The 25,726-nt window shown below is 40.5% G+C and overlaps 2 protein-coding genes across 5 annotated transcripts in view; one reads left to right on the top strand and one right to left on the bottom strand.

Annotated features, from left to right (window-relative positions):
- The window catches only part of Brap (BRCA1-associated protein), a 34,350-nt gene extending 28,792 nt beyond the window's left edge, over positions 1-5,558 (bottom strand). The window contains exons 1-4 of one of the 2 annotated variants that reach the window (XM_005329625.4): positions 5,303-5,558; positions 2,852-3,013; positions 1,884-2,082; positions 327-516 (exon numbers count right to left, since the gene is read on the bottom strand). In XM_005329625.4, coding sequence (XP_005329682.1) covers positions 327-516; positions 1,884-2,082; positions 2,852-3,013; positions 5,303-5,384 — 633 coding nt within the window. In that variant the 5' untranslated portion in view covers positions 5,385-5,558. Of the gene's footprint in view, positions 1-326; positions 517-1,098; positions 1,156-1,883; positions 2,083-2,851; positions 3,014-5,302 lie in introns of those variants that run through there. The other variant, XM_013360477.4, reaches the window with a different exon arrangement.
- A 2-nt stretch (positions 5,559-5,560) lies between these two features.
- Positions 5,561-25,726, top strand: part of LOC144375235 (acyl-CoA dehydrogenase family member 10-like) — a 35,476-nt gene continuing 15,310 nt past the window's right edge. The window contains exons 1-6 of one of the 3 annotated variants that reach the window (XM_078039161.1): positions 5,561-5,674; positions 11,930-12,128; positions 18,220-18,368; positions 21,348-21,542; positions 23,462-23,620; positions 24,915-25,074. In XM_078039161.1, coding sequence (XP_077895287.1) covers positions 5,576-5,674; positions 11,930-12,128; positions 18,220-18,368; positions 21,348-21,542; positions 23,462-23,620; positions 24,915-25,074 — 961 coding nt within the window. In that variant the 5' untranslated portion in view covers positions 5,561-5,575. Of the gene's footprint in view, positions 5,939-8,645; positions 8,712-11,929; positions 12,129-18,219; positions 18,369-21,347; positions 21,543-23,461; positions 23,621-24,914; positions 25,075-25,726 lie in introns of those variants that run through there. The other 2 variants (XM_078039162.1, XM_078039163.1) reach the window with 2 other exon arrangements.

The raw sequence follows: 25,726 nt of genomic DNA, 5'->3' as shown, positions 1-25,726 counted from the left end.
AAAGAAATAAGGTAATAGCAAATAATACAATAGTGTCAATTTCAAACGTTCGGGAACTACTGCTTTACTGGAAAAGTTACTACTGCATAAACAACCAAAAACCTAGATTTCATATCCAATCAGATGCATAAAAAACTCTGGATATCAATTACAATGGTATTTCTGCCAATGAATTTAGAAAGACATCTACAGTTACAATACCCTCAAAGATATGTAAGTCAAGAACCTTAAGTGAAAAATGTTGTAAATCACACACGGCTAGTATCATACAGTTTCAAAAACACAAGTTTTTGTGGCAAAGAGATTTTTAATATCTTAACTTTTACCTGTGCACTAAACTTTATCAGCACCATATATTGATTTGGAGTAGAGTCTCTGATGATTTTCATTTGTTCAATTACTTCATTAAATGGGGCGACAAACTTCATAAGGTCATGACTGGTCATTGTAGCAGGGACTGTGAGAATACACAGCATGGCACTGCGCCTCACATCTTCTTTTAAGGAGGTCATCTTACTAATAAGACAATAATTAAACTGTCTTGAATAGATGAGGTATAGTTAGTTCGGATAACACTAATTTGACAACTTATGTCCAAGAAAATAGGAAGAAATAAAAACTTGTAATATTTTAAAAATAAATTTAAATAGCTTGTCATTTTACTTAAAAATATACACTACATGAGTAATACAAAATCCCCTAAATGTATCTGTAGTGGATGTTAAGACAAATTTATTAAATTATTTTATATGTATATACATACACATACATATACACAACCACATATATATGTGTATGTATATCCCCCCACCAAAATTTTCAATCTTTAGTTAAAGGCCTATGTGGTTAAAATGTGCATTAAGGAAAGTCAGTTCATCTTTTATTCTGATTAGTTTTTGAAAAATAGTCTGTTACTGGGTAACTTAAAGTACAAATTTTTCTCAAAATGTCTAGAAGAAAAATAGAGCTCTAAATCTAAAAGAGAACTCTAAACCACAAGGATATTACAGAAAGTGTTGCTGGGAAGGACAAGCTGGAAGGGAGGGGAATGAAAAACTTCCCACAATGCAATTTGCTTTTGAAATGCTGCAAACTCACTTGACAGCTGTGATCCAAAATGGCTACTTGAGTATTTGCTGTTTTCCCAGGAGGGACCTGGCAAACAAGTTAAGATAAGGATAGCCTTTAAGACATTAACTACCAATTATCAGCCGGGTGAGATGGTGCACACCTATAATCCCAGCTACTTGGGAGGCTAAGGCAGGAGGATAGTAAGGTGGAGGCCAGCCTCAGCAATTTAGTGAGAACCTGTCTCAAAATAAAAAATAAAAAGGGCCGAGGATGTACTCAATGGTACAGTATCTCTGGGTTCGATCCCCAGTACTACAAAAAACAAACAAACAAACAAACAAAAAAACCCTCACAAAAATCAAACCACCAACTCCTACCAATTATCCAAGAAGCTGATGGTCTAGTTTGTAAATATCTAGCCAAAGGCTTCCTTCCCTTGGGCCTCCAGCAAGGTTTGTTTATACCAAATACCACAGGAAAAATTTTTTTTAAAAAGTAATACATATTAGGATTAGTTAACTGACTTCTTAGTTCTTCCTTTCAATCCTCCATGACTAACCGCTAAGACAATATTTTCCAAGGTATTTTATTAAGTGTTCCTACACATTTCTTTTGTGAGAAAAGCTTTGACCCTATCTACAAGATCAACCAAATGTAAAACATCTAAGAATTCCCTAACACACAATACATTAAAGTACTACCTTTCTGAAACTTAAAATACCTACCACCTCCCTTCTAGCTAAAAGAATTTTCTCTATCCCAAGGCAAAAACAGACCTACCCAAAAGAAAAATATTTTTCTTTTTTTCTTACTTTGTCTTATATAGGTGCATAATCCCATGAACTATTTCAACAGAAGGATTTCCACTGAAGAATGAAATCTGGTCTGGAAGCTGTTTGGATGGAGAATCAGGAGCTGCATTTATGCAATCTTTACTTTGATCTCTACTTCTCTGCACAGTGAGGGATGCTTCTGAAGACTTCTTTTCTTCCATTGCATCTTTTACCTCATCTTTCACAAATCAAAAATTAGCAGATTACAAACAGTTGGAAATATGCTAAAGAATTCTAATTGGTTAAAATTTCAAGAAAATATAATATACTGCATTAAGAACTATGTTCACAGAAAGCCAAATGTGGGCACATCCCAACTTTAAAGTTCATTAACACCCTCAGAAACTGGAGGATGGCTTTTACATCCAGCAGTAGCAGACATCTTCCATCACACACTCCTGAGTGGGACAAACATTCAGGGCTATTTTGTTTGAAAACCAAACCTACCAGTTCTGACCATCCCCATGCCTAAAATGCAGAACATATCCACTCCCTCAGTTGGAATGAGCTGGCAGGGCAGGGGAGGAACAATATGCTTATCTGGATGCACTTATGATCTATTGCTAACTTAGGTGGTAAGATGCTCTCCTCCGCCAATGAGGGTTGCAAATATAGCTTGTTAGGATTTTTTTTTTTTTTTTTTTTTTTTTGAGATAAGGTGTTGCTATGTTGCCCACGTTGTCTTTGAGCTCCTGGGGTCAAGTGATCCTCCAGCTTCAGTCTTCCAAGTGGCTGGGGCAATAGGCATGTGCAATGCATGACCAGATTAATTTAGAAGAAACATTTAGAGATGCTGAAATGTGCCTTAATGACATCATGTAAAAGCATGCAAGCAGTAAAAAGATAAAAGTATGCTCCAGGTTAACATTATGAGTTCACAAAACACATATAAAACAAGTAACTGGAAGCTCACATTACAAAAGAATCCAGAGTTTCTGAAAATATACCTGGGTTGGACTTCATGGTCTCAATGATTACATCTGTCATTTCCCGACGGCCAAGGTGCTGATGAATGATTGTTGCTTTTTCCCCTGGTGACTTCCCTTCTAAACAGGCAACAGCTGAAGCAAGTGTCTTCTTTTTGATCTCCTCATTAGACATTTCCCCAGCTATAGAATATATGAATAATATCTGAACATAAAACAAGCTCCTCTCCATTCTCAATATCCCAGTCAATAGGTTTCCTTTTTCTTTCTGCTGCTCTCCCCTAAGATGCCTTTTCAGTATCCATCTCATTCACCTCTGGGACTCCAGCAGTCAGCAAACAGTCAATAAGCTACCACTAACATAAACTCACAAACAGGGTTGTTTTGGTAGAATCAGGCATTTTAATGTAAATCAACAAGAGTCAGCTTCAGAGAAGGTTCAGCAACAACTATGTTTAGATGAACTAACATTTTAGTAACTGGTTAAACTGACCCTGGATTGGGCCTAAATTTCAAAATCTTTAGAGGTCTTTTTTTTGGTGGTACTAGGGATTAAATCTGCACCCTTGTACATGCTAGGCAGACACTCTGCCACTGAGCTTCATCCCTATTCATCCCCCCTTTTAAATTTTAATTTGAGACAGGTCTCACTAAGTTATCCAGCTGGCCTGAAACTTGTAATCCTGTCTCAGCCTCCGTAGTTTCTGGGATCACAGGCATGTGCCACTGTACTGGGCTAGAGATCTCTTTGTAAACATCCTGGGTCACTGACACGCTATGGATCAAACCACGTAAATCTATCATTTCTATCTTAATGAAACACATAAACGAGAAAAGGAATTTGGTGTCTCGACTAAAATAAGCTCTGTGAGTGCAGGGACAAGGCTTATCTTGCCCATCACTGTACTTTGTGTCCAGCACACAAGGAGAGCTCTCTAAATATATGTTAAATAAACAACTACACAATTGACTCATGCAGATGTTTATGTGTGGCAAATTCCAATTTGGTTGGCTTTCAGAACTAAGGAGTCACTTTTAGCCTTTAAAAGGTCCTAGTAGGAAAGGGGATATAGCTCAGTGGGAAGGTGCCTGCCTAGCATGATGAGGCCAGTACCACCAAAAAAAAAAAAAAAAAAAAAGAAAAGAAAAAAGAAAGAAAGAGAGAGAGAGAGAGAGAATTAATTAATTAAAACAAAAAATCCTCATACCCTTGAATTAAAAAATATTCATCTGAGGCCAGGCCCACACCTATAATCCCAGCAGCTCCGGAGGTGAGACAGAAGGATCAAGAGTTCGAAGCCAGCCTCAGCAATTGCAAGGCACAAAGTAACTCAGTAAGACCCTGTCTCTAAAACACAAAATAGGGCTGGGGATATGGCTCAGTGGTTACGTATCCTTGAGTTCAATCCCTGGTACCCCACAAAAAAACATATTCATCTGAAACCAGCCTGGGCAACATAGTGAAATCCTGTCTCAAAAAAATAAAAAATCACAGTCATCTTTAACTTGCAGCTCCAAAGTTGACATACTTGGAGTAGTTTTCAATGACATCCTTACTTGCCCTACTCCCATATTCTTGTGAATTTTCTTGTTTCTCCTTACCTTTGCAGAATTTATCACAGTTATAATCCTACACTTATTCTTTACTTATTTAATTATCTGTCTCCCCCATGAAACTGCTGGTGCATTTCAGCAGAGACCATATCCGATTCTGCCCAAAACCTAAGCTCCAGCCATTATTGAGCATTTAATAAATATCTCTTGAACGAATGTTGTTATTAGGTAATCTTTTGAGGACCCGGGAACAGAGCATAGCTGCATTCCCCACTAGGATGGCATGTGCTGGGGTTGAAGAGTTCATTCTTAAGTCCAGCTCTCAGGGTTGGAATCCCAGTTTCACCACTTACATGTACCTTTAGGCAAATTATTTAATCACTGGGCCTCAGTTTCCTTGTAAAAGGTTCAAACTATCCATCTGCCTTAAGGTTGTTGCCGAGGTCATTAAAGAAGAGGATGCACACAGGTTTCCAGTGCAGTGCTTGGATATAGGAAGTGCTTGAATTTTATTTACTAGGATTATCGTCATGAGGCACCTCAGGGAAAAGGAACAGTTTAATTAAACCAGGGACCATCAGAGTCGTTGGGGATCTAGTCCCTGCTTTCACGAAGCCTAGAGAAAAGCATGTGAGACAAATGTATCACTCGACTCAGGCGGGGCGGAGAAGGAGACGCGCTAGGTGAAAGCTCTCGGGAAGGCACGGGAGGAAGGGCCCAGGAAGGATTTCACATCTAGAAGATGACATCTAGGAAGGCCTCCTAAAGATGGATAGAATAAGAGGATCCCAACCACCTCTCGCTTCTGCCTGAGGCAGAAGCCCTCGCCACGGCCTGTCCCCAGACCCACGTTTCGGGAAGGCGAACCCTGGGGCCCAATCCTGGCCACAGGTAAGGCGGCGCAGCACTGGGACTCACCCGCGGCGCTGAAGCCGAAGCCAGCGGGAACGGCCGAGTGTTCCGCGAGCTCCAGTCGGATGACAACCAGTGACACACTCATAGGGCAGGCGCTGGCCGGCGAGAGCTCCGGCGGGCTCAGACCAGGCTGGGAGGCGAACGGAGAGGCCGAGCGGCCCGGGGCCGGCAGCGCCGCCGCTGCCTCAGCAGCACCAGTCCCTCGCGCAGCCTTTGGAGCCACAACAACCTGCACTTCCGCCTCTCGGCCGCCGTCTCTGACCCGCGGGGTCACGCATGCGCACACGAGCGCACGCTCCGATTGGGCGAGGCGGCGTGGGGGCGGGCCTGAGTGGTTCCGGACTGGAGCTTCAGGAGGTCGGAGAGGAAGGACAGGTTTGCGTTTGCTGGCGTGGCACCTCCCCCCCTCCCCCCAGAAGCCCAGCGGTGGGTTTGCGCCCAGGCCCCGATTAACCTCTACCTGCCCGAGAGGCTTCGTCTTCAGCCCACCTCGGCTGCCTAGTGCCCGGCTCCGCGAGATCTCGAATTGAAACCCGCGCTATGCTGAGAATTTTTGCGTTTGATCTCTCTCTCCAACCCTAGGAAGGGTTGCTTTGTATCAGACCCACTTTACAGATCCGTACGCTGAGGCTCAGAGAGGTGATTCCCACCCCATGCCTTCGCAGATGTTTCCAGAAAGCCTAGACACTGTTGGGGGCCCTCGGGATACATGGATGAATGGAGCAATCACGGTGTCTACTTATGCAGTTGACCTTCATCACTAGTTGTGTCATCTTTGAACTAATCGTTGTAGAAAGTTGGGCTAATATTCTTAAGTGGTTGTGAGGATGAAATGAAATGATGTGTATAGAGATAACGGTAGCGTTCTTTTAGTATGTCAGATTGCTCTTAGAATATAGATATTGACAAATTACAATTGTTGCATACATGGCATATACATGACAGGATGCTGCTCTAGGTATATGATATGAGCATATATAAGATGTGTCACAGTCATCCTGGACGTGTCTAGGTATATGGATTTTCTATATATGTATAACACTATCACATGATATATCCATATATGTAACTTGTGACTATACCCACCACTTGACATATCCATATGTGTAACTTGTGACTACACCCACACGATATATCCATATATATAACTTGTGACTACATCCTAGGGAATGTCTCATACCCTTTTTAAATCAGTCTCTCAGCCTCTGCACTTTTGACATTCTTTGAGGGTGTGTAAATGTGTATCCTGGACGTTGTAGGATGTTTAGAAGCATCCCTGTCTCTGGCCTGGTCCACCAGATGCCAGTAGCACTCTTCCCCTGTGGTGATCACCAGAAATGTGTCCAGATATTGCCAAATGTCCCCTGGGGCCCAAATCACCCTCTATTGAAAATCACTGGTTTATGTGAAAGTGCTTAAACAGGTACAAATACATGAGACTTTATGTGAACTTTTTTGGATGTGATAGTACTGGATAACTTTTTTTTTTTTTTGGTGATGGTTTTGGGGATTGAACCCAGGGCCTTGCACATGCAAAAGCATGCACTATACCACTGAGACACCCCCCAACAGCCTAAGTTATAGATAACATTTACTGGTGTGCTAGGTACTAATGAGTGCTTTTCCTATTTTATCTAATGAAAAGATAACTTTGTGAGATAGGTACTATAATTGTCCTCATTTTACAGAGAGGGAACCTGAGGAACCCCTCTCTCCAACCCTAGGAAGGGTTGCTTTGTGTCAGGCCTACTTTACAGAGTCAAGTGATCAGGATCTCACACTTAGTAAGTGGCAGAGCTAGAATTTGAATGGAACATATCTATTTCAAGAGCCCAAACTTAATTTCTTTACTAAAATATTTCTTAATGTGTAATAACAAACACTGTGTGTCTGTTCACAAAAACAAGTAGCAAATCTATACTATGCCAATCTCAGAAAAACACAGGGAGGAGATGACAAATATTCCTTGTGATTTATAAGATTCCAGTTCCAGAGAACTAAAATTTTCAGCCAGAAATGTCCAAGTTGGATACATTATAGTTCTTTGTGACTGCCAACCCACTAAGACTGTCCCTAGCTTTTTCCTATTTTCTGATATATTCAAGCTTATGCATGTTTACTTTATGCAGTTGTGCCAGGGCAGTGGGGTAGGTTGTTGATAGGTAAAAGAAACTACCCAGAGATAGCATGTGAGACATGTAAATTATTGGGGAAAGTGTATGAGAGTTCAGCAACTGCTTCACAAAGAGTTCAATAGCAATAGGCTGAACAGAGAGCACATGTCCCTCAACATGTTTCACCAAGCAGCAGCTCCTCTACCTCATGATGTTCTATCCAATGACAGCCAGCTGAGCAAGTGACATGTATCCTTTCTATAGTGCCCTCAGTTCCATGTCTGTTGCTACTGAGAGGGGTTTTATGTGTTAGGCTGCAAAAATAGTAACATCATTGGTATTAGGTTGCTTAGTTTGTATCCCAAGGAGCAGATGTCCTGGAATACAGGAAAGAAAGTAGCTTTCTACAGATAACACTAACTTGCCTTAGTTTCTAGTGGGCCTGAGAGAAAGCCAGTGTCCTTCAAGATCATGTGTATTTGAACTTTCCAACCTAGGCTTGCTCTCCTGGTTCTCTTAACATGACTAAGTTTTTGGGAATAGAAAGGGTATATTCAGGGACATGGTGTTTTTAGTTTTCCCTTTTCTTTAAAGTAATAAGATGCATCCTTCTAACTCATTTATGTAATCATCTGCTCTGTGTCTAGAAAGGCCTCAGGGGATGAATGTATACAAAGATGAATAAGACAGTCCTTGTCTTAAGGGAGCTTATAATTACAGGAACAGATAGAAATGAAAACAATTCCTGAATAATGGAGTAAGTGTTCTACTAAAGTATAGAGAAGGAGCAATGGGAGGGGGAAAAGATGCCTTACTCTTCTTAGAAAAAGAAAAAAGCTTCTGTAAGGAGATTAATCTAAAGCTGTGATGAATAAACAAATGGAAATTCATGAGGTACAGCCCAGGAAGGTGTTCTAGTCAGCACAGGACATGGCGAGGTGTGGAGGGATGAGAACTTAACAGCCCTTTTTGCTCTGAAGAGAGCATTCTTGGCAAGTAGCTACAACAAAACTGACATCTAAAGGCGGAGGATTAAGCAAGCTGCCTGTGGGAGCATCGCCCACATGTCCATTAGCAGGAGAGTGTGGAGGACAGTTACTTCAGTTAGGAATTATTAAAGTTGGCCCTTCAGGCCCCAAAGACACTGTTTATCTCTCTCTCTCTCTCTCTCTCTCTCTCTCTCTCTCTCTCTCTCATTTTTTTTTTTTTTTTAGTTGTAGAAGGACACAATCCCTTTAATTAATTAATTAATTTTTATGTGGTGCTGAAGATTGAACCCAGTGCCTCACACGTGCTAGGTAAGCGCTCTACCACTGAGCCACCACCCGAGCCCTCATCTCTCTTAAACCCTTGCACAAGACATATATTTACATGTTTATGAGCCTATAAATAAATTTATCTTTGTATCATAAACGTTGGCATTGGCATAGAAACGTAAGTAAAACCAAAAATGTGGAGATCATCCTCGAAGTTTTTATATTTTGAAAATTACTCCAAATTCAGCAAGTTTCCAATGCCCAAGAAGCATATTATGTCATTTTCAAGATTTACTATTTATGATTCCTTTTTTGATTTTTTATTTTATTTTATAATATTTATTTTTTAGGTATTGTTGGACACAATGCCTTTATTTTATTTATTTTTTTAATGTGGTGCTGAGGATTGAACCCAGGGCCTTGCACGTGCTAGGCGAGCGCTCTACCACTGAGCTACAACCCCAGCCCTAATTCCTTTTTTTATTTTTTTTTTAAATCATTAAATATTTCTTTTTTCTTTTTTTTTTAAAGAGAGAGTGAGAGAGGAGAGAGAGAGTGAGAGAGAGAGAGAATTTTTAACATTTATTTTTCAGTTCTCGGCGGACACAACATCTTTGTTGGTATGTGGTGCTGAGGATCGAACCCGGGCCGCACGTATGCCAGGCGAGCGTGCTACCGCTTGAGCCACATCCCCAGCCCCTAATTCCTTTTTTTAGATGCTTAATTAGGTTTTTGACTCTTTAAGGTTGAGGCCAGCCTGAGCAACCTAGTGAAACCCTGTCAGAATATGCAGATTTAAAAACAGCTGGGGATATAGCTCAGTGGTATAGCACTTGCTTAGCAGACACAGGCCCTGGCTTCAGTCCCATAAAATTGTGAGTTGTCTTGCCAACCTGCTTGGCTCTAACCTGGTTTTTAAAAAACTCTATTTTGTGTGTGTGTGTCTACTAGGAGTCAAACCCAGGGCCTTCTGTGTGCTATGCATACTCTTTTTGAAGTTGTAGCTGGACATTTATTTATTTATTATTTTTGTGTGGTGCTGAGGATCAAACCCAGTACCTTACATGTGTTAGACGAGATCTGTACTGCTGAGCGACAACCCCAGCCCCATATGCATTCTCTTTACCACTAAACCACATCCTCAGACCCTCTTGCCCCACCTTTTAAAAAAATATTTTTAGTTGTAGATGGACACAATAATTTTATTTATTTATTTATTTATTTTTATATCTTTATTTTATTATTATGTGGTGCTGAGGATCGAACCCAGTGCCTTACGCTTTCTAGGAGAGCTCACTACTACTTGAGCCACATCCCCAGCCCCAATAATTTTATTTATTTCTTTAAGTGGTGCTGATATTTGAACCCAATGCCTCACATATGTTAGACAAGTCTACCACTGAGCCACAACCCCAGCTCTCCTTTTTTTGAGATGGGCCCAGGCCAGACTCAAACTCCTGCACTCAAGTGATCCTTCTGCCTCAGCCTCTTGAGTAGGTGGGACTGTATAGGTGAGTGCATTCTGCTAAAAGCCTTGTTTTTTGTGGCATTTTTGGAGATCGAGCCCAGGTTTCAAGCATACTAGGCAAACACTCTCTCACTTTTTTTAACAGCCACAGCCTTTTTTTATATTTTATTTTGAGACAGGGTCTTGCTAAGTTGCCCTGCCTGGCTTTGAACTTGGAATTTTTCTGCCTCAACCTCCTGAGTTGCTTAGATTGCAAGTGTGTGCCACCATGATCAGTAGAAAAGCTTTTCAACTATAGAAAGCACATAAAAAGCTTAATGATTTTCAAGAGAAGAATAAAAGTTTGGAGTTCCTCCAGTTTTTTATTTCAAACTTATAGAAAATGTGAAAGAAAAGACAATCCTCTCCCATATACTTTTAAACATGCCTTTATTTTATTTCTCTTTATTTTTATGTGTTGTTGGGGATTGAACCCAGTACCTCATGCATGCTAGACAAGTGCTCTACCACTGAGCCACAAACTGGGACCTCCCATATACTTTTTAATCTAGATTCATCATTAACATTAATCTCAGTTCATGTGAATATAGGAATATATGCATGTATCAACATACATGCATATATGTATGCGGTTCTTGAACCTTTGTGTGGGGTGGTGTGTGTGTGTGTGTGTGTGTGTGTGTGTGTGTGTGTGTGTGTGTGTGTACGCGCATGTGATCCATGCCAGGGATGGAACCCAGGGCCTTGTATTCTAAGTCAACTCTCCATCACTGAACTCTTCCCCAAACCTTTTGAAGGTGATTTTAGAAAAGAGGCAATGGGGAATCATTAGGAGGCTAGGGCTGTGATCTGTATGAGAGATGATGTTTTGATGATGTGATGATGACATCCTAAGTAGTAGGAGGAGGGAGGTACAGGATGTCTTGGGAGAATACAGGAAAGACCAGTAAACTGCAACCCAGGGGACCATTTGGAATTAGCCAGGAAATTGATGCCAAGTATTTCAGGTCAAGGGAGCAACATATGCAAAGACAGGCAGGAGGTGAATATAGTATGTTTAAGAAAACTGCATGTGGATACTTGTGTTGGCTTCTCCCTGGTTGAGGTGAAACAACAGGGTGAGTTGAATTGCTGCAGTTTGGAGGGAAGCAGATCTTAGGGGTCCTTTATAACCAGGTTAAGGAACTGAAAGTTTGCCTTAAGGGCAATAGAGACTCACTGAAGTTTTTAAATGGGATTAAGATGTGATCTGATTTGCAGTTCTGAAAGATTATTCTGACAAATGAAGAATGAATTGGTAAGAGGTTTGAAAAAAGGCAGAGGGAGCAGTTAAGATCCACAGATAGAGGGCTGGGGATATAGCTCAGTTGGTAGAGTGCTTGCCTTGTATCACAAGGCCCTAGGTTCAATTCCCAGCACAAAAAAAAAAAAAAGAAAGAAAAAAAAAAAAAAAGAAAAATCATGGACAGGCAGAATGATGACAGTGAGAAAGAGTGAGAAAGGGAAGGAGTGGAATTGACAATGTCAGAGCAACTGGCCTTGCCATGGCTAAGTAGAGATGGCAGGAATTCAGGTCTGAATCTCACTTTTTAGCTTGGGCAGCTGGGTGGATGATGGAGCCATTTGGTGGGCAGTCAGGGAGGGAGGAGACACTGAGATCAATTATTGATGTGGTTTTTGAGACCCTTGTTGATCAGTTGGCAATGTCTAAATGGCATTCCTTAGCTCCAGGGCAGGGGCCTGCATAGAAGTAATGAGGTCAAGCTGTGCCTTGTGCCTTCTTCTCACACAGCCTGAGCTCAACATGTGCATAAGGAGGCTTTTCCAGTCCTCCTGTCTCCCCTGGACATGGAGAGCAGCTTTCATGAAGTCCATGCAGTGCAGGCAGCAGAGGACCCACCGATGGACACATTCTGGGGGTGGCACCTACAGAGCGGTGATTTTTGACATGGGCGGAGTTCTCATTCCTTCTCCAGCCAGTGTGGCTGCAGGTGAGCTTTTCATTCTTTTTCACATGGGAGCTGAAGTATGTACAGTGAGAGGGGATAGGGGAGACACATCTGGGCAGCAGCATATCCCAGAGGGCAGTGCACTGACCCTTGAATCAAATTCCAAGCACTACTTAGTGGCTGAGTGTCTTGGTCAAATTGTTCAACTTCTCTGAGTCTTTAGTTTTTTCATCATTAAATTCAGATTAATAATGTTACCAACCTCCTTGAGATTTGAGGAAGAGTTAAATGAAATAATCCACTGGCATAGCACAGAATGCTCAGCTCATCCCTTGTTCTCAATAAACAACAAGCTGCCGTGGTTATTATAGTTTTGATGAGAATTTAACTACCTTTCCCTGGGAACAGTACTACTGAAATCTTGAATGCTGAATGAAATTCCCCAGTGGATCACAACCTTTTCTGCTACCTCCTTTACAGTGTTAACTTTTGTTTCTCAAGCCCTCCCTGGTTTTCCTTCTTTCTCCTCTCTGTTCAACTTACATTAATTAGTTCAGTTTGGGTTTCAAGATTTAGAAATCCTAACAAAACAGGAACTGAAACAAAATAGAAGTTTCTTTCTTTCTTTCTTTCTTTTTTTTTTTTTTTTGTTCACAAAAGACCAGGTATATGTCTGGGACTAGGATGCAGTTCTGTAGCATTAGGAACCCTGGCACTGGCTCTCATTTACTATCTCACTCTGTCAGTGTGTGTGGTACTGGGGATAAACCCATGTCCTGAGCATGTTAGGCAAGTGCTCCACCACTGAGCCACACTCCCAGTCCAACTTTGGCTCTTTTAATATTCTCTTTATTTCCTAAATGGCCTTGAATTTGTGATCCTCCTGCTTCAGCCTCCCAAATAGCTGGGATTATATGTGTGTGCTACCACGCCTAATTTTTTTTTTTTTTGTGTGTGTGTGTGTGTGTGTGGTTCTAGGGCTTGACCCCAAGGCCTTGCACGTGCTAGGCAAGTGCTCTGTGATTAATCTACTGTCCCAGCTTAAATCTTACATACTTTAAAAAAAAATCTTTTTTGTAGTTTAGATGGACAGAATTTCTTTACTTTATTTGTTTATTGTTATATGGTGTTGAAGATTGAACCCAGTGCCTCACGCATGCTAGGCAAGCACTCTGCCACTGAACTATAACCCCAGCCCAAATATTACATCTTAAACCAGGTATGGTAGCAGGCTCCTGTAATCCCAGTGGCTTGGGAGGCTGAGGCAGGAATATCACAAATTTGAGGCCAGGCTCTAATTTAGCAAGGCTCTAAGCAACTTGTGAGACCCTGTCTCAAAATAAAAATAAAAAGCCAGTTTTCATAACTGACTAGAAGAACTGAAACTGGGTATGATGTGGCTCTGGGGAATTAGTCAATTTCCATATGCAAAGAGGTCAGATCCCTTTGAGCCTTACTGAACTAGTTGGAAACTTTTCCCTTAGTCTAGACCCAGCCCTTCTCCTTCATGTAGAATGCCAGTACCTGTACTGGCAAAGTGCTGTTGCTCTGTGATTAATGCCCTTGAGTTTGATACCTGGTACCACCCACCCCATTCCCTGCCAATAAAAAAAAGAAAAATTATACTTACATTTTTTTTACCATTTAAGATGGTGGTTAGTCAACTCTGGCCCTTGGGCCAAATTACCTGTCATCCAAGAATGACTTTTACCTTTTGAAATAATTGGAAGATATCAAAACAAGTACTCAATATTTTACCAAGTGTGATGGTACACATCTATAATCCAAGATACTCAGGAGGCTGAGGTAGGAGGATCACAAGTTCAAAGCCAGCCTGAGTACCTTGGTGAAACCATGTCTCAAATTAAAAATTTATAAAGGGGCTGGGGCTGTAGCTCAGTGATAAGAGTGCTTTGCAAAGTATGCATAGGCCCTGGGTTTAATCTCCAATACTGCAAAATATTTGTTGGCCCTTATTCTAGTTTATACATTTTAAAATCTCACACATACTGTGTGAGATTTATAGACACATTCAGTGTCTGTAAAAATGAATTTCTTTTGGAATATAGCCAGATCATTCATTATCCCTGGCTGCTTTTGCCCTATAATGGCTGGGTTGAGTAACTTCAACAGGAACTTTTATGGCTCTCAAGCCCTAAAACATTTGCTGTCTGGCTGTTGGAGAAAGCTTGCCACTTCAATTTGAACTATTTGGTTGCTATGAAATTAATATGCACATGAGAGAAAAAGTCTCTTTAACATTGTATTCAGGGAGCATATGATAAGATCAAACTTTTTCATTTTTGCTACAGTTCTACCTCTTTTTTTTTTTCTGTTGTTTTATATTCATTTCCCTGATTGTCACTGGGGTTGAGCCTTTTATGGTGTGTGTGTGTGTGTGTGTGTGTGTGTGTGTGTGTGTGTGTGTGTGTGTATTTTTTGGTACTAGAGATTGAACTTAGGGGCACTAGACCCCTAAGCCACATCCCCAGCCCTATTTTGTATTTTATTTAGAGACAGGGTCTCACTGAGTTGCTTAGCATCTCGCTTTTGTTGAGGCTGGCTTTGAACTCAGGATCCTCCTGCTTTAGCCTCCTGAGCTGCTGGGATTACAGGTATGTACCACCATGCCTAGCATTTTTTAGTATATTTATTTCTCACTTGGTTCTATTTTTCTATGAATTGTTCATTTTTCTTGTTGATTTGCAATAATAACTTTTCATCAATTATTGCTTGTAAATATTTTTCCCTTCTGTGGTGTGTGTTGATTTTAAGTAATCTTCTTTGCCATACCAAACTTTTGTTCTGTTTGTACTTTTTAAATTTTTTCTTCTTTCAGTGTTGGGAATTGAATCCAGGACACACTAGGCAAGTGCTCTACAACTATACAACTGTATGTCCCTTTATTTTTTGTTTTGTTATATAAACTTAATTTTTTGGTTTTATTTTGAGGCAGGGTCTTCCTGAATTGCCAGGCTGACCTCGAACTTGGGCTTCTCCTGTCTCAGCTTCTCCAGTCACTGAGATTACAGGTGTATGCCACCTTGCACAGCTTATGTTTTTTCTTTATGGGTTGAGCTTTTTGAGTCTTGGATAAACTTTTTTCTTCAAGTTCATGAACATATTTTATGTTATTTTCTATATTTAAAGTGTTGTGTATTTTTTCTATTGGGAATTTGTTTTAAAGTTTATTTATTTTTTTGTACTCGTCCTGAGGCACTGAACCAGTGAACAACATCCCCAGCCCTGCTTTTTTTTTTTTTTTTTTTTGGAGCCACAGTTTCATTAAGTTGCTTAGAGCCTTGCTAAGTTGCTGAGGCTGGCCTCAAACTTGCAATCCTCTTGCCTTAGCCTCCCAAGTTACTGGGATTACAGGAATGTACCATCACACCCAGTTTAGGAATTTATTTTTGTGATGTGTAAAATTGGGATTTAATTTAATGGTTTTTCATATTAAAATTCAGTTATGTCACTCTCGTTTATTGAATTCTTAGTGCTAAAAGAGAATAAAGTGCAAAGGAGGGCTGGCTTTGTGGCTTAGTGGTAGAATGCTTGCCTAGCATGTTTGAGGTACTGGGTTTGAGTCTCAGCACTGCATGTAAATAAATAAAATAAAAGTCTGTTGACAACTAAAACATATTTTTAAATATATTCAAAGGAAACTTCCTGTGCTACCTTTACCCTTCCCCAGGAGGTTCTTGCCTTCTTGCCTTCTGTGGGTATCACTGTGAACATTTGTGTGTGTGTGTGTGTGTGTGTGTGTGTGTGTGTGTGTGTGGTGCTGGGGATTGAACCCAGGGCCTTGTGCATGCAAGGCAAGCACTCTACCAACTGAGCTATATTCCCAGCCCACTGTTAATATATTCTTGTTTATCCTTTAAAAATTTTCATGTGTTGTCTAGCTACACATTGCCATATAAGTGTATGTGTGAAACATGTATATGTGCCCACATGCATTGGATCATGTTCTGCAGACTATTCTGTACCTTTTTTTTGCAATAGTTATTTTGCCAATTTATTTCTTACTTCCTTTTTTTTTAATGGTGCTGAGGATCAAACCAGGGCCTCATTCATGCAAAGTACAACATACACTACCACTGAACTACAGCCCTAGCCTTTTGCAGCTTTTTCATATCAGTAGGCATAGGTCTAGTTCAAGGGTTAGCAAACTCTTTCTATAAAGGGCTATATAGACTTTGCATTTTGTAAGCCATACTGTCTGTGTCATAACTACTCACCTCTACAATAGTGAGAAAGCATCAGTAGATAATAGTAAAGGAATAAGTGTGCTTGTGTTCCAATAAAACTTTATTTACAGAAACAGGAGGGCTGAGAGTGTAGCCCAGAGGTATAGCATTTACCTAACATGCATAAGATTCTGGGTTCAATCCCTAGCACCACAGTAAACCAAAATAAACAAAAAACAAGCAGGAGATTGATTTGGGCCCCAAGACCTATTTGTCGACTCTTAGTTTATACATTTTAACATCTCATACATACCATGTGGTATTCCTTAGGTGGATTTACCCTAATTAATTTAATAAGCCTTTTATTAATATACATTTAACCTTCCATTTCTTTTTTATTAGAAGCAGTTCTGCACAAACAGCCTTATTATCACTGTGTATTTTTCTAAATATATCTGGAAGAAATTCCTGGAAGTGAAATTACTGTATCAAATGTAGGCACATTTAAAATATTGGCAGAAATTGCCAAACTGCTCTTCATAGAGGTTATACTTGTTTATGCTCTGTCAGCAATATATGAAGGTGCTGACTTCCCCACACATTTGCCAAATCTGAGACTATGAAAAAGGCCATGCAGTTTAGCTCTAAAATTACAGAAATATTTTTGGACTGATGGGTTTTGTTTTGATTTGTTTTGTACTAGAGATTGAACCCAGGAGTGCTTTACCACTGAGCTACATCCCCATCCCTTTTTATTTTGAAGCAGGGTCTGGTTAAGTTGCCCAGGCTGACCTGAAACTTGTGATCCTCCTGCCTCAGTCTCCCGAATTGCTGGAATGACAGGCGTGTACCATGACACCTGGATCTATATTGAGTTTTTATAGTCTTACTGTTCTCAAAGGACATACATGATATCATTATCATTGGTTATTTCTGAAAAATAAGATTGCTTGTCATTTTACTTTTTTCTTTTACAATATTAGGAAATGGACCTGGAGCACTTTACCTCTAACCTGTGTCCCAGCCCTTTTTTAATTTTGTATTTTGGGACAGTGTTTTGCCAGGTTTCTGAAGTTGACAGTGAACTTTCAATCCTTCTGACTTCACCTCCCAAGTTGTTGGGGGTTTTGTGCCACTGTGTCTCACTCTTTTTTCATTTTATAACTTTTTATGTTGTCTTAGATATTTTTAATGCACAAGTACTACTTTATTAGGGAAAAAAAGACAGTGTCTTTATTTCAAAATACATATATTGCCCCTAGAAACTGTATTACTTAGAAACAGAAAACCTCAAAGGAGAAAAAACAACACTTATTAAAATGTTCCCAGTACTACACAAATGCTGATTCATCTACTGCCTTTCCTCTTTGTGAGCAGAAATTTTCTTATTTATTCCACAAGTACAGCTTCACCCAAAGTGACTGATTCAGTGTATCAGCTACATTGTTGTAAAGAATTACTCTAGCTTACAAAAGGAAGAGTTGGGTTTGGGTTGCTGTCCAAATCTGGTTTGTTCCTATGTATACTTCTTTAGATGTGCTAGGACCAGGTAAATAACCTAATGTGTATGGTCCAGCCAGTGAGAGACCAAAGAAGAGACTCTATGCTGTGTTCAGGGTCATCTCAAGTGGTAAGGACCTGAGGCTCAGCAGCACTGTGTTCTCTGTCATATAAATTAGTATCTCTTCCTTCAAAGGTCCAAGGTTGAGATTTTGTTTCTTTGGTGCTGGTTTCAATCCAGGGCCTCATGCATGTTAGGCAAATGCTCTACCACTGAGTTTCATCCCCAGCATCTAAGGTTGAAGTTTTAGTATTTCGTGTATTTCTCTAAATTACAGATAACATTTACATAGGCATCAGAGTGATACCATAGGAACTGGTATGATAATTCCCCTGAACTCCAGCCATTATTTGATGTATTTCACTGTTGTATATTCTATTTACAGAATGGGAGGTACAGAATCGTATTCCTTCTGGAACTATATTAAAAGCTCTCATCAAAGGTGGAGAAAATGGACCCTGGATGACATTTATGAGAGGAGAGATAACAACAGAGGATTTCTTAAAAGAATTTGGGAGACTTTGCTTTGAAATAGTAAGTGGAATATTTACCTGCATTTCTTTTTATTATTTTTGCCTTGAAGAGCAATTGGCAATATTCATCCATAACTTGATTAAACTGAAAATAAAGTGAAAACCTAATAACCCATCATGTTTTAATATACTTAGTCGGTCCCTAGGTACTTGATTTTAACTTCATGTATGAATAAATAAAAACATTCTTTACTCTAAACCCCTCCAGCAGATATTGAAACAGGAGCCATCCACATAATGACTTTGATCCAAAAGCTTATTAGAATGATAGTAATTTTTTTAAATATTTTTTTAGGGGGCTGGGATCATGGCTCAGCAGCAGAGCACTTTCCTCACACATATGGGGTACTGGGCTCAATCCTCAGCACCACATAAAAATAAATAAATAATATAAAGGTGTCCACCTACAACTAAAAAAAAATTTTTTTTAAATTTTTTTAGTTGTAGAGGGACATACAATATCTTTGTTTATTAATTTATTTTTATATGGTGCTGAGGATCAAACCAGTGCCTCACACATGTTATGCAAGTGCTTTGTCACTGAGCTACAGCCCCAGCCCCTAGAATAATAGTATTGACCATTTTCTGTGTGCAGTGCTTTGTACTAAGCTTTTTATTTGCATGAAGTCATGTAACTTTCGTAGTAGCTGTACTAAAATATAATAGTAAGAGCAGTTCTGTGGTTGGATGGTGGTGAGCACAGCAGTGCCCCTGCACTGGACACTTAGGATGGCTAAAATGGCCAATTGGATGCTATACATTTTTCCCACAATTAAAAACAAATACAAATACTGAGACTTATAAGCATTATGGTAAGTAAAATAGGCTAGTCAAGAAAGATGGCATGTTATTTGATTCCATTTCTATGCATGTCCTGAATAATCAAAGCTATAGAGAAAGCAGATTAATGGTTTTCTAGGACTAGGGGTGTTGGAAGAAAGTGAGGAGTGACTTATTTTTTAATATTTATTTTTTAGTTGTAGTTGGACACAATACCTTTATTTTATTTATTTATTGTTACATGGTGCTAATGATCAAACCCGGGGCCCCCTACGTGCTAGGCAAATGCTCTGCTACTGAGCCACAACCCCAGCTTGAGGAGTGATTCTTTTTTTGTGTGTGTGGTGCTGGGGATTGAACTCAGAACCTTATGTATGTGAGGCAAGCACTCTACCAACTGAGCTATATCCCCAGCCCCCCAGGAGTGATTCTTAATGCGTATGAATTTCTCTTTAGGGTAATGAAATATTCTATGATTGATTGTGATGGTTGTATCATTTTGTGTAAAAACCTTTGACTTGTGGGCTGTTATTGTAGCTCAGTGGTGGAGCACTTGCCTGGCATATGTGAGGCACTGGATTCAATCCTCAGGACCACATGATAATAAATAAATACATCTAAACTAAAAAAATTTTTTTAAAAACCCAAACCTTGGGCTGGGGATATAGCTCAGTTAGAGTGTTTGCCTTGTATGCACAAGGTCCTGGGTTTGATCCTCAGCACCACACACACAAAAGAAAAAAAAACCAAAAAAACAAAAAAACCCAAGCCTTTGGCTTATGAACTCTAGATAGGAAAGTTGTATGGTATGTTAATTATATTTCAATAAAGCTGTTAGATATGTATAAGGTATATATATGTGTGTGTGTATGCATATATATGTGTATGTATATATATATATATATATATACACATATATATATATATGTATATATATATATATCTTTATATAAGATAGCAAACTGGCCTTTATAGATTCTGAAACATTGTAAGAGTTTTTAAAATTTGCACAGATTAAATTTTAAAACAACAAAATTGACCAGAAACTAAGGTTTATAATGATAAAGCCTTGAATAATACAAAATTATTAAGTGCCTTCCACATCATGAAAAATAAATTGCAAGACTGAGGGTATAGCTCAGTGGTAGAAAGCTTGCCTAGCTCGTGTAAGGCACTGGGTTCAATCCTCAGCACTGAATAAAAATAAATAAATAAATAAAATAAAGGCATTGGGTTCACATATAACCAAAAAATTTTTTAAATAAATAAATTGCATTTAACTGGCATGGTGGTACACTCCTGTAATCTGTGCAAGTAAAGAGACTGAGGCAGAAGGATCACAAGTTCAAGGCCAACCTTGGCAACTTATCAAGACTCTATCAGAATAAAAGTTAAAAAAAAAAGGGGCTGGGGTTGTGGCTCAGTGGTAGAGCACTTGCCTAGCACTTAGGAGGCACTGGGTTTGAGCCTCAGCACCACATAAAAAAATTAGTAAACAAAATAAAGGCATTGTGTCCATGTACAACTAATAAACAAATAAATAAATAAATAAAAAGTTTAAAAAAGGGCTGGGGATGTGGCTGAGTGGTAGAGGGCATCTGGATTCAATCCCCAGTACCATACATACATACATAAATACTTATAATACACATTCATTTGTAGACAGGCATGCAGAGGCTTAGGCAAGAGGATTGCTTTAAGCCCAGGAGTTTGAGATCATCCTAGGCAACATATCAACATTGCTGTCTCAAAGGAAAAAAAAAAAAAAACAAGCCAGGCATGCATGGTGGCACGCCTGTATTCCCAGCAACTTGGGAGGCTGAGGCAGGAGGATTGTGAGTTCAAAGTCAGCTTCAGTAATTTAGTGAGGCCCTGAGCAAATCAGGGAGACCCTGTCTCTAAATAAATATAAAAAAGGGCTGGGGATGTGGTTCAGTGGTTAAGCATCTCTGGGTTCAAGCCCCTATACCACCCCTCCCCACCAAAAAAAAATAAATAAATAACACCACCACCAAAAACTCCCATACAGAGTTCCAAAGAGGAGCTGAACGATTCAGTTCCTTCAGGCAGCAAGTAAATGAACTGGGCTCTGTCAACCACAGAGCCATAAGAAGCCAGGAATCAGTATTTTTTTCCTTTGGGTCATGTATGGCCCTCACTCTTCCTGACCACTGGTTCTCACCTCCTCTCCTGTTCACAGTCAGAGACCTCCGTGCCCGTGGACTCGTTTTTCTCTCTGCTGACAAGTAAGCAAGTGGCGAAGCAGTTCCCAGTGATGACTGAGGCTATCTCTCAAATTCGATTAAAAGGCCTTCAGACCGCGGTCTTGAGCAATAATTTTCGTCTTCCCAATGGGAAAAGTTTTTTACCTGTGGACCAGAAACAGTTTGATGTGGTAAGCTTGAGGATTCAAACCAAGGGAACATGGTTCGTGCTCTTGCTTCAGGGTGCAACATTGCATCCCCAACCTGAGTTAGGTTCAGATGTCATAGGTTGAAACGGGGTTTAAAAATTTCACTATGCTCTTAGCAAGGCCAAACATTTGTGGAGTTTGAATCTGTAGTGCCAGGTTGTGATACATGCTGTAATCCCAACGATTTGGGAGGCTGAGGCAGGAGAATTGAGTTCCAGGACTTTCTGGGCAATGTATCGAGGCCTGAAGCAACTTAGTGAGACCCTGTCTCAAACTCTAAAGTTAAAAGGCTAGGGCTGTGACTCAGTGGTGGAGCTCCCCTGGGTTCAACACCAAAAAGAAGAAGAAACTTCTGCTTTAAAGACTCCCTTTACATTCCCACTTGGAACTTTAGGCTGACCTTAACACAGTCCTTTGTGTCCCCCCACACATCTTAATGGGTCTGTTGGCCTCTTTTCTTCTAAGACCAACTATATTGTCCTCTGTTTTTGTGATTTTAATTCCTACATCAGTGCTGTCCAATAAAACTCAATTGCCTTCCCTGGACTCATTTACTCCCCTACTAAATTGCACATTATTTGCACCAATTGCATATCCCAGCCTTTAATGCCTATGATATAATTTTAACATGTTTGGCTATATTTGGATTTTTGTGTTTGTTTATTTTGATATTATTATTATTATTATTTTGCAGTGCTGTGGATTAAAGCCAGGGCCTGTGTGTGCTAGGCAAGTGCTGTACCACTGAGCTACATCCCCAGCTGTTTTTAAATTTGCATTTTCTGACAGGGTTTCACTAGGTTGCACAGTCTGACCTCAACCTTGTGATCTTCCTACCTCAGCCTCCCAAGTAGCTAGGATTAGAGGCATGTACCACTTTGTGCCTGGCTATATTTGTGTACCCTTTAAATGCTTATTTATGTCTTAAAACCAACAGCAGCATAACTCCAAAGTCCAGAGTGGCAGCAAGTCTTTCAGGGCCTTCCAGAGTTGTGATGGATCAGGAGGCCCCTTCCCGCTGGCCCATTTTCTGTGGATAATCCAAGTCAGTGCCATAGCGAAGCATCTCACCAAATACCATGAGAATCATGGAAGGCTCTAGAACCCACTGGAGGAAATTTCTCTGATAATTCAAGTATTGTATATTTCACCAGCAGAGTCCCTTTCTGTTTCTTTCCATTCTTGGAAGAGATATTGTGGTTTGACTCTAGAAAGTGGTATGTTCCCTGCCTCTAGTCTATTCCTCTGTGTATTTGTACCCTTCTTTGGACAGGTGAGATTAAAGATTTTCAACTCTGCATTCCATCAGCATGGCCTGGGAGTTTGTGAAGACACAGGTTCCCTTCCCTGGAGATTGTTGTTAGGGGTGTCTGAGTGGGACCTTGGCATGTTTATTTATGAAAAGTTCCACAAGAGATTCTACTGTGCAGTCATGTGTTTCAGTCCCTGAGACACGATGAGGATTCTGTTTGTGATTTCTCCTGTTACGTGGCCTCCTGTACTATGAGTAAAATGTACTTTTGGGGAAATTGTAAAATGCTCTGTAAATATGACATTAGCAAGTGCCTTGCTATTTTGGAACTCACTTAAGTTTCACAATAACCACTAAGATAGGTAAGATGGCTATTATTGTTCCCATTTTACTGATGATTAAACTAAGGCCATTTGGCTGTAAAGGCCACAATGAAGAAATTTGGTTTCTTGAGTTTGGCCCCCAGGTTGTAACCCAGAATTTTTTAATTACTCAACTTACCCAAACAATGTCATTTTAATATTCTAACATTCCTAAGTTGTTCTAATGCATCTCAACTGTCCCCCTTCTGCTTTTTCTCAAAAAATACGCCAGCATGCTTGTGAAAGCTATACCTTTACGGCCATTGCTCTCTCCTGTCCCCCCTCAGGTGGTGGAATCTTGCCTGGAAGGTATCTGTAAGCCAGACCCCAGGATATACCAGCTGTGCTTGGCGCGGCTCGGCCTGCAGCCCTCTGAGTCCATCTTTCTTGACGATCTGGGCCCAAATCTAAAAGCAGCTGCCAGCCTTGGTATTCACACCATTAAGGTAAGCATCATCAGTTTTTGAATGCCCTACCATGTACCAAGAATTAGTGCAAGTGCTTTATGCCATCTTTTTACACTTGCAGCTATAGCTTTCCATAGTGACTCCAGGCTTCTCCCTTATTTCCATAGTCATCATTTTTTTAAAATCAGTTATGTAATCTTTGTGACTAGTTGCTTGTTTTGTCAGCACGGAGCAAGACAGACATGTACAAAGAAGACAGTGTGAGCACAGAGATGTGAAGGAGATGCAAGGCAAAATAAGACATCTGGTGTTCATATAGTCTGAGTAATCTTTTCTAGGTGGGGGGCCAGAAGCTACCAGCCACATGGGTTTCCCCAGGTCATGATGTGAAGCATAGAAGCCATACTATCGCAGGGGAATGGCCAGCTTTCTACATTTCCATCACAAAGCTGACACAGGGAGGGACACAGCAGATGCTGCAACCGTAGTCTTCTGTCTTCTTGGCACAAAGAAGACTATGAACTCAACCAGCACTCTTCCATGCAGGTAGAAAGTTCAAGGTAGACACCAGGCATGGTAGCGCATGCCTATAATCCCAGCAGCTTGGAGGCTGAGGCAGGAGGAGTGCGAGTTCAAAGCCAACCTCACGGGCTGGGACTGTGGCTCAGTGGCAGGGTGTTTGACTAGCATGTCTGAGGTGCTGAGTTTGATCCATAGCATCACATAAAAATAATCAAATAAAATAAAGGCATGCCGTCCATCTACAACTATCAAAAAAAATTTTTTTAAAGCCACCCTCAGAAATGGCAAAGAGCTAGGCATCCCAGTGAGACCCTGTCTCTAAATAAAATACAAAATAGGGCTGGGGATGTGGCTCAGTGGTTGAGTGCCCCTGAGTTCAATTTCCAGCACCCAAAAAAGAAAAAAGAAAGTGCAAGGTAGAGCCAGGCCTGGTGGTGCATGCTTGTAATTCCAGACTTGCGAGCTAAAGCAGGAGAATCGCAAATTCAAAGCCAGACTTAGCAATTTGGCAAGACCTTGTCTCAAATAAGAAATTTTTAAAAAGGCTGAGTTGTAGTGCAGTGGATAAGCACCCCAAGTTCAATTTCCAACCACAAAAAAGAAAGAAATGAAATAAAAAAGAAAAAAAAACAAATGAATTAAGTACAATGTAGTCAGGAATTAAATGGAAGAAGAGACTCATTCTGGTTCCTTGTTAGCTGAATGTCCTGGCTGCTTGGATATTATTTCCCACTGAAGAACTACCCTCGTATGGGACATAGAAGAGGCAGGGTTGATGGTGGCACATGGTGGGTATTCTCTCTGAAACCAGGTTGATGACCCGGAGGCTGCAGTGAAGGAGTTGGAAGCTCTCCTGGGGTTTCCATTGCGTGTGGGTATTCCCAACACTCGTCCTGTGAGGAAGAACATGGAAATTCCTAAAGATGCCTTGGAGAAGTACCTCAAGGGCTTGCTGGGGACCCAGACCACAGGTATGGAATATTTTATGTTTGGGTGACTCTTCAAGACAAGGCTCTCAGTCTGATTTTCACTTTCAAACCTTGATGAACACACTGGCAATAGAGAATCAATGTGGAGAGGAAAATAGCCAAGTCGCCTGGTGTTTCCAAGTGCTGTTTTAGTTTTGCTTGGGTAGAAGCCTTGATCATCCACCTGAGAGTTTCACATAGCAGCATTCACCCTCCAGCAGCCAGCAAGGAGCAGGGAACTTGGGAGTACATATGTGCACAGGGGGGTTACTGTTGTTAATTTTTTGAAACAATAGCCTGTTTTGTGAAGGTGATTTACAAGCTTCGTGACTTGAAGAAGTGACAGGTTGACTCTACCTCCTCAAAGGCCTGTCTCTTGATCCTTACATTTCAACTTCAGTAAAACAGGAATCTCGTGGGCTTTTGAAGAAATTTTCACTTGGTGATAAAATTTGCTTCACCCAGTGGATCCTCAGAAAAGGCTTTTATTTCTGGAGTTCCACATCAGGTCAGCGACTAGATTCTTGGTAGTGTTTCCACAATGCTGAAGGGCTTGTTGTGACCAGGCCAGCTAACTCAGGCCAACCTCCGTATGAGCCTGCTCTCCTGACCAAGTAAAGGAATACATGTCCAAAGGTTCATCTTGCTGTCAAGC

Source organism: Ictidomys tridecemlineatus, chromosome 2, assembly GCF_052094955.1.
Source record: "Ictidomys tridecemlineatus isolate mIctTri1 chromosome 2, mIctTri1.hap1, whole genome shotgun sequence".
Classification (NCBI taxonomy): Eukaryota; Metazoa; Chordata; class Mammalia; order Rodentia; family Sciuridae; genus Ictidomys; species Ictidomys tridecemlineatus.
This window is presented reverse-complemented; position numbering and strand designations above follow the sequence as displayed.